Source organism: Podarcis gaigeae (assembly GCF_964106915.1).
Source record: "Podarcis gaigeae genome assembly, chromosome: 8".
In the NCBI taxonomy this organism is placed as follows: Eukaryota; Metazoa; Chordata; class Lepidosauria; order Squamata; family Lacertidae; genus Podarcis; species Podarcis gaigeae.
This window is the reverse complement of record NC_139684.1, coordinates 80,774,765-80,787,144: the sequence shown is the minus strand read 5'-3', so window position 1 is coordinate 80,787,144 and position 12,380 is coordinate 80,774,765. Positions and strand designations below refer to the sequence as shown.

The window sequence follows — 12,380 nt, the reverse complement described above, 5'->3', positions numbered from 1 at the left end:
AGTCAGAAGTAACCACTTGAGGCTTTTATTTCATCAGCAGATATGATGTGTGTGGTTTTTCTTTTTCTGCCTGGGGGCCTGGATAGACCTAAGAGATGGTGCTTAAGATGATCCACCACGATCTCCATGCATACGATATTCCTCTTCGGGGGGGTGTGTGTTGGAGGTTCCTTGGAGTTTGCTGGTGCTGCTGCATACTTGAATGATGGCAATATTCTGGACTAGAATGATCACTCTGTCTTTAACCTGGAAGAAAGCCAGTCTAGAATCAGAGGACGGTCACCACAACTGGAAGCAACCCCACCGTCTTTATCTCTGAGACCCTGGAAGGTTATACTTCTAACGCATGAAATTTATTGAATTGTTGCAATTATATCGTCCCCTGTTCCCCTCCAAGGAGCTTGAGGAGGCATACGTGGTTCTCTGTCTTTTCATTTGAGCCTCAAAACAGGCTAGCTAGGGCGTCCGCTGCCAATCGGTGTTGATGATACAGAGATAAATGAACCAATGGCCTGGCTCATTATAGAGTGATTTCCTGTGCTGAACAGGATGTGATTAGATGCTAGAAGAGGATATGATATTTGTCGCATATGATCCTTCCTTCCTTACGTTTGTGAGTTGAGCAGAGGGAACCCCCCTCCCCCAATAACAATACAAATTTTGTGCAACATCTGTCTTCATTTGAGTAACTGGACCCCCACCCCAAACCACTTTCTCCCCAAAGGTGGAAATGGAATTCCAGAAGTCTGCCCTCCCTCTCTGCCTCCTGCCAGATGTTGTTTAATCATCATCATCATCTTCATTTTATTATTTATACCCTGCCAATCTGGCTGGGTTTCCCCAGCCATTCTGGGCAGATTTCAGAATATATAAAACATAATAAGGCATCAAACGTTAAAAACGTCCTGATACAGGGTTGCCTTCAGATGTCTTCTTAAAGTTACATTGTTCTTAACTTTCAGAAGACATCTTAACTTACGCAGTTTGTGGTTTTTGGAGAGAAAATCCAGTTTTCTCGAAAAAGAGTGGTTTCAGGCTCCATCGTCTAGGTTTGTTACTTACCGTGCTGCAGAAGACGTGGTTACCGTGGACGGGTCCAATTCATTGCTAAAGAAACACGGGAAAGGATCAAAGAGTTTAGGAGGGAGAATTTGGTGCCTCACCGTTGTGTCAAATATAGTTGCTTCTTTAGAAAACCTCCATGTCCCTTATTTGACTGGGGCTCTATTTTCTGCTGTTCACTGAGCCTCTCTGGTGCTTAATTTGCCTTCTGGGGACACCTCATTCAATGTTTTGGTGTGAGATGCTACTGTTGTCATTCAACTCCCCTCCCCAGGGTCTATTCATGTCTCAGTGGGCTGATGCAGTGCCAGATTTACGTATAAGCTAAACAAGCTATAGCTTAGGGCCCCACTCTCTTGGGGGCCCCCAAAAAAACAAATTAAAGGGGGGAAAGCCTGGATGTACATTTCCAAAATATAAGATGAAAAACTAATAAAATAAAACCTACCTACAGCAACAGTGTTTTGTGTTGTGTAGGCTCCTGTGATGTGCATATTTTGTTATGTGCAAATGGCTTTAGATACCTATTAGGTCCATAAATTACCATAGAACATGAAAAACAGCGACAATTTGTTGTTGACAAAGGACAGCTATACATATAAAGGGCCTTATCAAACCTAAATCCGGCCCTGGGGCTTCCCCTTTGCAGTTTAAAAGAAACCTGGGTTGCTTAAACTTGTTGTTGTTTAGACGTTTAGTCGTGTCCGACTCTTTGTGACCCCATGGACCAGAGCACGCCAGGCACTCCTGTCTTCCACTGCCTCCCGCAGTTTGGTCAGACTCATGTTTGTAGCTTCGAAGACACTATCCAACCATTTCGTCCTCTGTCGTCCCCTTCTCCTGGTGCCCTCCATCTTTCCCAACATCAGGGTCTTTTCCAGGGAGTCTTCTCTTCTCATGAGGTGGCCAAAGTATTGGAGCCTCAGCTTCAGGATCTGTCCTTCCAGTGAGCACTCAGGGCTGATTTCCTTCAGAATGGATAGATTTGATCTTCTTGCAGTCCATGGGACTCTCAAGAGTCCCATGCTTAAACTAAGAGGCTCAAACTAGCCTATCCAAGGTCCCTCAACACCTGAGCCCAAGCACTGTGTCATTTAACCCTTGGTTCACATTACACCAACAAGAAGAACTTGCAGTAGAGCTGGTGTGCAGAACCTCTGGCCCTCCAGATGCTGCTTTCATCTTCCCTGAGCATTGGTCGCGCTTGCTGGGCCTGAGGAAGGGGGGTTGTGGGGCAGCAACATCTGGAAGTCCACAAATTCCCTTCACCTGCCATGGAGGCAGGCTGAGGAACTTGCACCCCACACACCCAGCACTCACTGCCCCATTCTGTAGGGTTGGTACTTACATAGGTGCCTTGCTCTGACTGCCCACCCTAGGGAAACAAAGGAAATTTCAGAGGTAGGCATTAGACTTGCATTGTTCCCCTCAGTGGTCCAGAGTCTCCCTTTGTGATGGCCTGGGACTCGGGCTCGGACTCATAGCCAGAGGAATCTCAGTCCGCACCGGATCCTTTGCCTCAGGCAGCATCTGAAGCGAGTCTGGGGCCTGATTCTGAAGAGCCCCAATCTGCACAGGTTCCCTTGCAGCAAGCACCAGCTGAGCTGAGTCAGGGGCCTGAGCCTGCCCTGGCTCCAGATGCGGGGATTACCTCGTTGCCTTCAGCTGGGCCATCACTTACAGCTGCCTCACTACCAGTTGGGTCAGGAGAGGCTGAGGCGGCCTCTGGGTCTAGTAACCCACCAACATCTCCTGAGCTGCAGAGACTGAGGTCCGAGAGAAGGAGAGACCTGAGTACTTGCAGGAGGAGTGTTCGCCTTGGGGCGAGACAGGGAGGTGAGTCACTGGGGGATCAGGACTGGCTGTTACCCAGACAGAGATAAAAGGCTGCTGGACCCCGCCCCAGGTTGCGGGAGCAACATTGCTGCTGTTTGCCAGAACCTGCCTGTGATCCTGTGCCTGACCTTGCCTGGTTTCCTGCCTTGGCCCTGTCAGACTGACTCCTCACAGAACCCTTGGATTTGGGACCGGACCTGGACCACGTTACTCGGGTTACCCCTGGGCCAAGCACACCCCTCTTTTGAAGGCATCCACCTCATCCTCTCATCCACCCCTGAGACTGGGTTGGTAGAGCAGCCCTGTGGGAATGCCGCAGCCATAGATCTCTCCCAACCTCACTGCTGTCTTGCCCTGGTGAGTGCAACCCTAGTGGTACCAGGTACCAGGGGAAAGTGCCACTTTTCCCACCAACAAACTACCCAGGGGTGTGTTTTTTTTCCAGCATATAAATGTTAAACAGAAATCTACTCAACAGTTACAATAATATCTAAACTATAATCAATAAAACAACGGCAAGCCACAGTACATAAAACAATGCAATACACGTTGAGAAGCAGAGAGTGGAGCAAGGCAGGTGGAAGGAGGCCTTGCCTGATGGACACACCCAATCCCTGAGCCAAAAACACACCTATACCTGTAATCAATGAAATTGTGACCATTTCTAATCCAGATTGTTGTCTGCTTGAGTTTATTAATCACACCTTACATTTAGCCTGGGGAGGAGCTGTCTGCACTGTGACTGGGTCCGCAACAAACAAACAAACTTTGTGGTGAGTTCCCCCATTCCCTGCTCCAGAAAAAAAAGCACTGGAGGTACCACTGCTCAGGGGAGTAGCTGAATGACTGATCTAGGGATCTACAGGGTCCAAGGCATTGTAGGGCAAAGGTGGAGTCATTTTTTTTTTTTACTAGGACCCCAGGAATTTGTGATCTGTATCCAGAACCAAGCTCACAAGTCCCTCCACACAAAAGCCTGCTTCCTTCTGCATGCTAGACCATTACAAAGTCACAAACCGTTGTTGATCCACTGCAAATCAGCCAAAGATCTATCAGTTCCTCCCGTTCGACCTTCTGCCCTCCTGTTCCAGGGGACCCCAAGAAAGTTCCATTTCCCTGAGGAAGTCTGGCCTGATCCACGACAAACGTCTAAAGCACAGCCAACACACCTTGAAAGCACATGGTTTCCCTCAAAGAATTCCAGGGGCTGTAGTTTTCCAGTCACAAGAGTTGCAGTCCCTGGCACCCTTAGCAAAATACAGTTCCCAGCATCCTCTGGGGGAAGCCACGAGCTTCAAATGTGCATTGGTTGTGCTTTAAATGCCTGGTGTAGCTCTTTCTGTAGTCACAGTGGGTTTCCCCAGCTGTTCCCCAGACTGAAGGTTGTTTAGTTTGTCCCATTGGTTGGAGCCAATGAGAACCAACCAGACCCTATTTGAATAGCTCCACCCCCTTTATCTCTGTAGCCCTGCCTTGAACTAGAAACCCACCGACTTCACTGTTCTTAAGTGCAGAACTTAGTGCTGGTTCTTACTAGTCTCTAAGGACAGGCTTAGACATAATTATTTGGTTTACGTCTTCCTTAACAGAGGGTGGAGTCAGAAGTGGAAACTCTTGGGGCTGAAGCTTCTTCTCAGAATTTAAGCCATAGGTATCTTTCCCCTCCAGAACAGAGTTGTACAAATCCCAGTTCTGCATGTCTGCTGCAGAAATTGACTAAGGATGGATAGCACCAATTGGCTGGTTCCTGTGATGTCAGGAATCTTCAACCTTCCCTGGACACATCATTGGAGAAGTTTTGCAGTTCTTTTAAATTGTTTGGGAGGGGGGGAGATCACATTCAAATGAACAGGAGTAAATGTACATGCTATGCTTAAAAATAAAATATAATTCAGACAAGCAGTCTGAAGAAGCACTGTGAGGATATGAATGTCAGATTGTTGAAGTAGTGTTCAGTTTGCTGACATGCATGCTTGCCATTTCAGGTAGGAAGCCTGGAGAAGCCAGACTCCTGCTATGGCTGAGGGACACTCTATAAGTTCTCTTATTTTCTGTTACCTGAATCCCTGCACTTTTCATAGAACCCCAAATATGGAAATGGAATCTTGGAGCTCAGAGACACTCCTATAACTCCCAAAAGCTGTTTGTTTTTTCCCAAGAAGGAGGAGGAGGAGAAAATGAAGAAGAAGAGCATCCAGGATTTGCCTGCTGCTTACCTTGAAGGTTTGTTGCTTGCTATTGCAGGTTCTGGTTCAGCACTCCTAAAATAAGCAAAAGGACAAAGAGTTCAGGAGCAACCGGGTTGTTCTGGTCCCTCTCAACTGCGTCACAGAAGGTCCTGAGATATTTGAGGCCTAAGTGCTTTAAACACTAGTCTGAACATCTTGAATTTCACCCAGAAATGAACCAGCAGCCCAATGGAGCCATTTGTGTGAGGAATAAGGTGAGGAGGCACCTAACTAACAGCCTGGTTTTCCTGACCAAAATTCTGTGCCACCCGAGGCTATTTGAGTTTCCTCTGCACGAGAATGACCAAGATGGTCTAGATAGGGAAAGCACTGCTGCATGAACTGGGAACAGCCCTCCCCAATGCCACAACTCATCACCAAAAGCAGGGTTGTGTTATGAAATGCCTGCCCAACAAGACCTGACCAGCACCCACCACACACCATCTTCAGACACCAGGCAGCAGAAACCTGGTTGTTCTAGAAGGCTTTTGGGGTCTCGCTGTTCATTGCTTCCCCTGTTGCTATAGAAACGGTTATTGATTTCTGTTTTAAACATTTTGATTTAGCCCTCAGTAGAATTATGTATCTTATAGTAATGGAGCTCCGGAGTTGTGGGCAATGCCTAGCAGGTGTCCACACTAAGTTTGGCATAGTTTCTCTCTTAATGAAAAAGATTGCCACAGAGTGTTAGGCCCAGCCCTCCAACATTTCTATGATTATTTTTTTAAAAAAATCTTTTACCAACAACCAAAACACAAACATTGAAACCCCCTAGGCAGCTGATACATTGGGTATACATACTCAATAACATACATATTCAATAATATACTTATTCAATAATATACATATTCAATAATAACATGTTCACATCAACCATATGTACACTTCTATATACCTTAACACTCCTCCCTCCACAAGGTTTATTTAACTTTTAACATTTTAATTGCCCCAAATTGTTCAAAATTACCCAAATAATTCAATATCTTCTCAAAGCAATCCTCCTCTTTCTCACTGACCTTAAACCCTTTCATTCTATGTATCTTCACAGTTAGGTATTCCAAAATTATAATATCATTCAGTTTTTTCCTCCATTGGTTCACCCCTAGCTCTTCTGCATTTTTCCAATTACTCGCTATAACCTGTCTGGCTGCAATTACCATGAATTTTACCCATTTACATTCCTCTTTTGTTTTTAACTCAGGCTATTCAGAACTGAGTAGCTCCAACATTTCTATGATGAAGATATGGACATCCCTATCTATACCCTCCAACATTTCTCCGATTAATTTAGGGATGCCCAGTGCTATTTTTCTGGAAAAAGAGGTGCCAGAACTCATAAGGAACACCTCTCTCGAATGGCAATGGTACCCACCAGACAGGTGCCAGAACTGAATTCCAGCGAGTTCCGGCTGACAGAGAGCCCTGAGGACTTCCTATTCCATACCCTACAACATTTCTCTGATGAAAATAGGGACATCCTAAGGAAAAGCGGGACATTCTGGGATCAGATCAGAAACCAGGATGGCCTCTGTAAATCTGGGACAGTCCCTGGAAAACAGGGACACTTGGAGGGTCTGGGTTGGACCCTTTCAGGTTCCTGAAAGATTAAATCAGAATCTATCCTTCTAAGATACAAGGAAAAACAACAAAATAATAAGTGACAAAGATATTTGTTACCTTCGAGTTGATTTGGTTTGGTAGCTAATCAGACCCACGGCCAATATGACCCCCAGGAGACACCCAAGAACAATGGCTGTGATGGCTCCTCCTGAGAGGCCTCCGGCCCTTTCTATCTCTGTCTCATCTCCTGGAGGTAAGGGAAAAGTCATGTGAAAACAGCGATGGGAACCCAAATCTGCCTGTGGCATTGGCACCGTGTGGTTTCCAGAAATGCAAAGAACACTTGCCTCTCTATGGACTCTGACCGTTAGCCTTCTATTTCTGTGTCGGAAATTATGCTTTATTATACAGTGGTGCCTCACAAGACGAAAAGAATGCGTTCCGCGAATCTCTTCATCTTGCGGTTTTTTCGTCTTGCGAAGAAAGCCCATTAGCGGCTTAGCGGATTAGCGCTATTAGTGGCTTAGCAGGCTTAGCGGATCAGCTGATAAGTGGCTTAGCGGCTTGGGGAAAAGGGGGGGGAGGGAAAAAACCCCGCAGGAACTCGCAAGACATTGTCGTCTTGCGAAGCAAGCTCATAGGAAATTTGTTTTGTGAAGCACCTCCAAAACGGAAAACCCTTTCGTCTAGCGGGTTTTCCGTCTTGCGAGGCATTCGTCTTGCGGGGCACCACTGTACTAAACCAGGGTTGTGAGACATGAAAGAAAGTTGTTGAACTTCCTTTTGCAAAATCTCGCCACAAAATGAGGGGGTTTGGTGATTTTAAAGGAAATTCTTGGACATTTCTACGGATTTTTGTAAATTCCGTCAGGACACTATTTTCGACGGGCAAATCCCAGATATATTCGGGAAATGATGGACAAATGGCAGCCCTTGCTTTGGCCGTTTGCCACCTGACACCAGAAACAGCTGATAACTCTTCCTATCATCTGTTTCTGGTGTCAGGTGGCAAACGGCCGCAGCGACAGTTCAACAACTCTGTCTACGGCTCAGCCATGTGCAGCTGAGGGCCTTTTTATGCAGGCAGATTTTTATAGATTGGATTGAGGTTTTTGCCTTGATGGAGGTGCTCCTAAACCAAGCATTCCATTTAAGCTTGGTCGTCCTTCGCACCTGTTCTATAGGAAAGAAGGGCCGAAATAGGAGTTACCTGTAACCTCCAAATATTTTCGCCCAACGAGAGAGTATTCTGTCCCATTCCTCCACACTTCTATCTCCACCTCATATACAGCAGTGTCTTCAGAGGTGATTTTGGTGAGGAGGAGAGAGCAATCCTGATTAAGAATTTCCCGACCGGTATGGCCAAACATGTATTGCAGCGTGACATTGGGCTGCGTATAATAGAGCACAATGGTCCTCGATACAGGGCCCACCCCTCGCTTCCAAAGGCAGCCCACAAAGCCTTTGATATCTCCATCCAGGGTGAGTAGGATGTCCTCATCTATGACCGGAATCGATGGGTAAAAACTGATAATGATATCCCCCCTGGGTGGTTCCACGGGTTCCTCGGGCTTAGGACGCTTCGAAGTAGGAACACCAGGACCACCAGGAACGGTTGGTCCTGGACTACTGGGAGCTCCAGGAGAGGCAGGAGAGATTTCAGGAGGAGGAGGACTCAGGGAAGGAGGGTGGGGAGGAAGAGAGGCTGGAGAGAGAGGAGGAGACTTAGTTGTCACTGAAGGAGGAGGGGGAGGGGGAGGAGGGGGAGGGGGAGGTGGAGACTTAGTTGTCACTGAAGGAGGAGGGGGAGGGGGAGGAGGGGGAGGGGGAGGGGGAGGTGGAGACTTAGTTGTCACTGAAGGAGGAGGGGGAGGGGGAGGAGGTGGAGGTGGAGGTGGAGGTGGAGGTGGAGGTGGAGGTGGAGACTTAGTTGTCACTGAAGGAGGAGGGGGAGGGGGACGGGGCGGACCGGGAGGTGGTGGAGGGGCAGGAGGACGGGGAGGAGGACGGGGACGAGGACTCTTAGCTGTCACTGCAGGAGGAATGGAAGAAGCCCTAGTTGTTGTTGCAGGGAGAGTCCCGTTTGTCACTGCAGGGAGAGTCCCATTTGTCATTGCAGGAGAAGTCCCGTTTGTCGTTGCAGGAGAAGTCCCGTTCGTTGTTGCAGGAGAAGTCCCGTTCGTTGTTGTGAGGGGAGTCCCGTTCCTTGTTGTGAGGGGAGTCCCCTTTGTCATTGCAGGGAGACTCCCTGTGGTTGTTTCAGCAGCTGCAGCTGCTGTTGCGGGGGGAGCCCCGGTTGTTGCTGGAGGAAGAACAGAAGCATTCGTCGTGGCAGCCTCCTGAGGCAAACGAGGAGGCTTGGGAGCAGACATTTTCTTCACATGAGGGCGACGAGCTTTAACCCTTCTGGCAGCTTGAGTCAACAGGAAGCAAGAGCTCAAGATGTAGGCTGTGGAATGGGGAGGAGAAAGTCACTCCGTTCAACAGGCCAAGAACAGGCAGGAGTAATGGAGACAGAAACCCTTGTAATTTCATTTATTCTTTCTCCTACATTTAAATCCTGCCTTTCTTCTGTCATGGTACCCAAAGTGCCATACATTCAGCTCTCAGGTGGTCAACAATACAGTCACAGACCAGACTGAGACCTACTAGGCCTCAGCAAGTTAGTGGTGGCCTCACCTGCCTTCAGACCATACCCTGCAATTTTACAACCAGAAGGGGCTTCCCAGCTTACAGCCCTGAGAACAAATAAAGGGGGATTTTCGATCAACTTAATATTAAAAAAATATACGATTGTAATCTCAGAATTTGGGAGGCATGGCTTTTTATACTGAGGTGGCCGTAGAACTTACAAAACAGCTCTCTCAGTATGAGATCTCAGCTGTACTTCACTGTTAGGATATTGGTTGAGATCATTTCTTCTAAATGCACAAATGAAAAATGAAGCTACAAGGAAACTAGCAGAATATGAAAAGAAGCTGACAAGAGATCATATAATGGCTAAGGGATGAAATTCCCTTTTATACGAAACCCTTTTCGTGAACCCATTTTGCTCCCAGCAAAATCTAAAAAGCTGGTGTGAATGAAATTGGGATATGAGCATTGAAGAGGATAAATTGAGCAATTTATGGACAAAAGCACCATATAAATATTTGTCAGCAACTACCAGAGAATGTTTATTAAAAATTGTGCATGGATAGTATTTAACACTGAAGTATCTATGGATGCCAAATTATAGGTACACACCAACTTATGTGGTGGAACTGTTCACAAACGGAACAATTTTGGAATGAAGTTTTAAAAGAGATTGTAGCTCAGACAATCCCAATAACCCCAGTAAAAGCCTTACTTCATTACTACAGATAAGGACCAATTAAGGAGTAATGAATTAATAACACATTTATTGACAGCAACTAGAATGGCAATAGCCAGAAATGGGGAAACTTTGCAGTTAATGAATATTGATTACTGGTATAATATAGTCTGGCAGGCAGCCATAATGGAAAAGCTGTTTGGGGGAAAAGGTGCTATGGTGGAGAGAAAGAAAACAGATATTTCTACACAATGTGTTGTGATTTTATTAAATATACAAACAAAGCAACACACGGACGAGAAATACCTGCAACCTATATTGCAATATCGCATAGATAAGCAGGAACTCCTCATTCGCTCCATCCTATTACTCTGTGTTTTCTAAGTTGAACTGCTGAAGAACTCATTTTACAGGTTTACTGTAATTATCTCATTATTATGTATATACAGTCGGACCTTGATTCTCAAACGCCTTATGACTCGAATGTTTTGGCTCCCAAATGCCACAAATCCGGAAGTGAGTGTTTTGGTTTGGAACATTTTTTGGAAGCTGAACGTCTACAGCCAATCGGAAGCCGTGCCTTGGTTTTCGAACATTTTCAGAAGTTGAATGGACTTCCGGAATGGATTCCGTTCGAAAACCAAGGTACGACTGTACTGTAAAACAAAATATTTGGTATTTTTCGTCCCCATCCAGTAACCCATATTTTGTTAGTCCTGTTATGTTTAGGATGTATGTGTGTACAATTTTGTAAAAGAATATTATATATGTATTTTTTAAAAAATAAATAGATCTCAGTCCTTCTGGATCTCTTCTCCCCAGACCACCATCATGCCAGGATCTCTGTTCCCCAGAAACACCACCCCCCCAAAAAAAATCTCTTACCCGCTAGAAGCAGAACCAGGCAGGATCTTGCAAATCTGGAGGGGCCCCAAGCCATAGAATGGTGTCTGCATGATGTCCGTGTTGTTCTTTCAGGTGGGAGGCTTACAGGCATCCTGGGTGGTTCTCCGTGCCCAGATTGGGGTCTGGGTTCCTCCCAAGTTCTTTGATGGTGGTGACTGGGATCCCCAGCTGAGCCCAGACATCCATCCCTGCTTTTCCTCTCCCCCTCAGCCCAAGATGTTTCACTGCTTGGGAGCCTTCTTAACCCCTAGTTCAAACTCCCAGGTAACAGGAGAAAGAGGTCATAAAGCAGAGATATGAGTCATGAGATGAGGGAGACCCCATGAGTTTTCTCCTGTTTGAAACAGGCAAACTAGAGACTCATATATCACTCCGATAGCTCCTGGAGTCTCTGTGTTGTGGAAGTTGGACCCCATAGATATCCGAAGTGCTGGGTTTGATTTAAAAACAAAAACACGTATGTAGCCTCGTCCTGCAGGCCGCACAAAAAGCCCTGTTCCCAATCCCCGGAGCTCTGCCAGCTTAGAGCTAGCATATCGAGGAAACAATCCATCATTCCGCCATCTGTCCTGACTCCTGTCTAATGTCCTCCTCAGACTCAGATTATGACTTCCAGCAGAAACGTCAATGATCAGATCAGTACAACACGTAGGCCAATCGGAGACCTAAAGACACGGCATGGGCTAGAAATCTGGACACTGTAGTTGTGAGCAGAATAGGAGTCTCCTAAAAACTCTCAGCACCTTTAACAAACTACAGTTCCCAGAATTATTTAAGGGGAGCTATGGCTATTTAAGGGATGCGGGTGGCGCTGTGGGTTAAACCACAGAGCCTAGGGCTTGCCGATCAGAAAGTCGCGGTTCAAATCCTCGCGACAGGGTGAGCTCCCGTCGCTCGGTCCCTGCTCCTGCCCACCTAGCAGTTTGAAAGCACATCAAAGTGCAAGTAGATAAATAGGTACCGCTCCGGCGGGAAGGTAAATGGCATTTCTGTGTGCTGCTCTGGTTCTCCAGAAGCGGCTTAGTCATGCTGTCCCCATGACCCGGAAGCTATACGCCGGCTCCCTCGGCCAATAAAGCAAGATGAGTGCTGCAGCCCCAAAGTCGGCCACGACTGGACCTAATGTTCAGGGGTCCCTTTACCTTTAACTTTTAGGGCTGTTTAAAGTGGTGCAACGTTGCTTTAAATGTATAGCGCAGAGGGGACGGACCACGTTTCACATTGGAGGCCTTGTTTTGAAAATGGATCCCATACCCACTGATGAAAATAAAGACGTCCCATTCCATAATGATAATTTTACCATTTACACTCCACACATCTTACTGGGTTGCCCCAGCCGCTCTGGGGAGCTTCCAACATATATATAAAAACATTAAACTTTTTTTTAAAAAGAAACTTCTCTATACAGGATTGCCTTCAGACGGCTTGAGGGCTGGATAACTCCATACCTTCCAACATTTCTCCAATGATAATAG

At 46.5% G+C, this 12,380-nt stretch overlaps 1 protein-coding gene across 2 annotated transcripts; it reads right to left on the bottom strand.

Moving 5' to 3' along the window:
• Positions 1–9: 9 nt before the first annotated feature.
• Positions 10–11,165, bottom strand: LOC310851483 (uncharacterized protein). 2 transcript variants are annotated; one of them, XM_083753967.1, is made up of 8 exons: positions 10,885–11,164; positions 8,624–9,135; positions 7,897–8,541; positions 6,804–6,933; positions 5,115–5,159; positions 2,411–2,437; positions 1,063–1,107; positions 10–246 (listed from the first exon to the last, which is right to left on the bottom strand). In XM_083753967.1, coding segments are annotated over exons 2-8 (909 nt in total). In that variant the 5' UTR covers positions 8,625–9,135; positions 10,885–11,164; the 3' UTR covers positions 10–230. The 2 variants fall into 2 exon arrangements, with proteins under 2 accessions (XP_083610093.1, XP_083610092.1); XM_083753966.1 differs by having other exon boundaries at positions 7,897–9,135; positions 10,885–11,165.
• Between the last annotated feature and the right edge of the window lie 1,215 nt (positions 11,166–12,380).

Bases quoted from the DNA above. Each gene is read 5' to 3' on its own strand.
- LOC310851483 (XM_083753966.1), bottom strand. From the start codon at position 10,996: ATGCCTGTAAGCCTCCCACCTGAAAGAACAACACGGACATCATGCAGA. The intron at 2,438-5,114 runs GTAAGCAGCAGG...TTGTTTCCCTAG, and splicing joins GCAAGCAACAAACCTTCAAG to GGTGGGCAGTCAGAGCAAGG. The intron at 1,108-2,410 runs GTAAGTACCAAC...GTGTTTCTTTAG, and splicing joins AGTCAGAGCAAGGCACCTAT to CAATGAATTGGACCCGTCCA.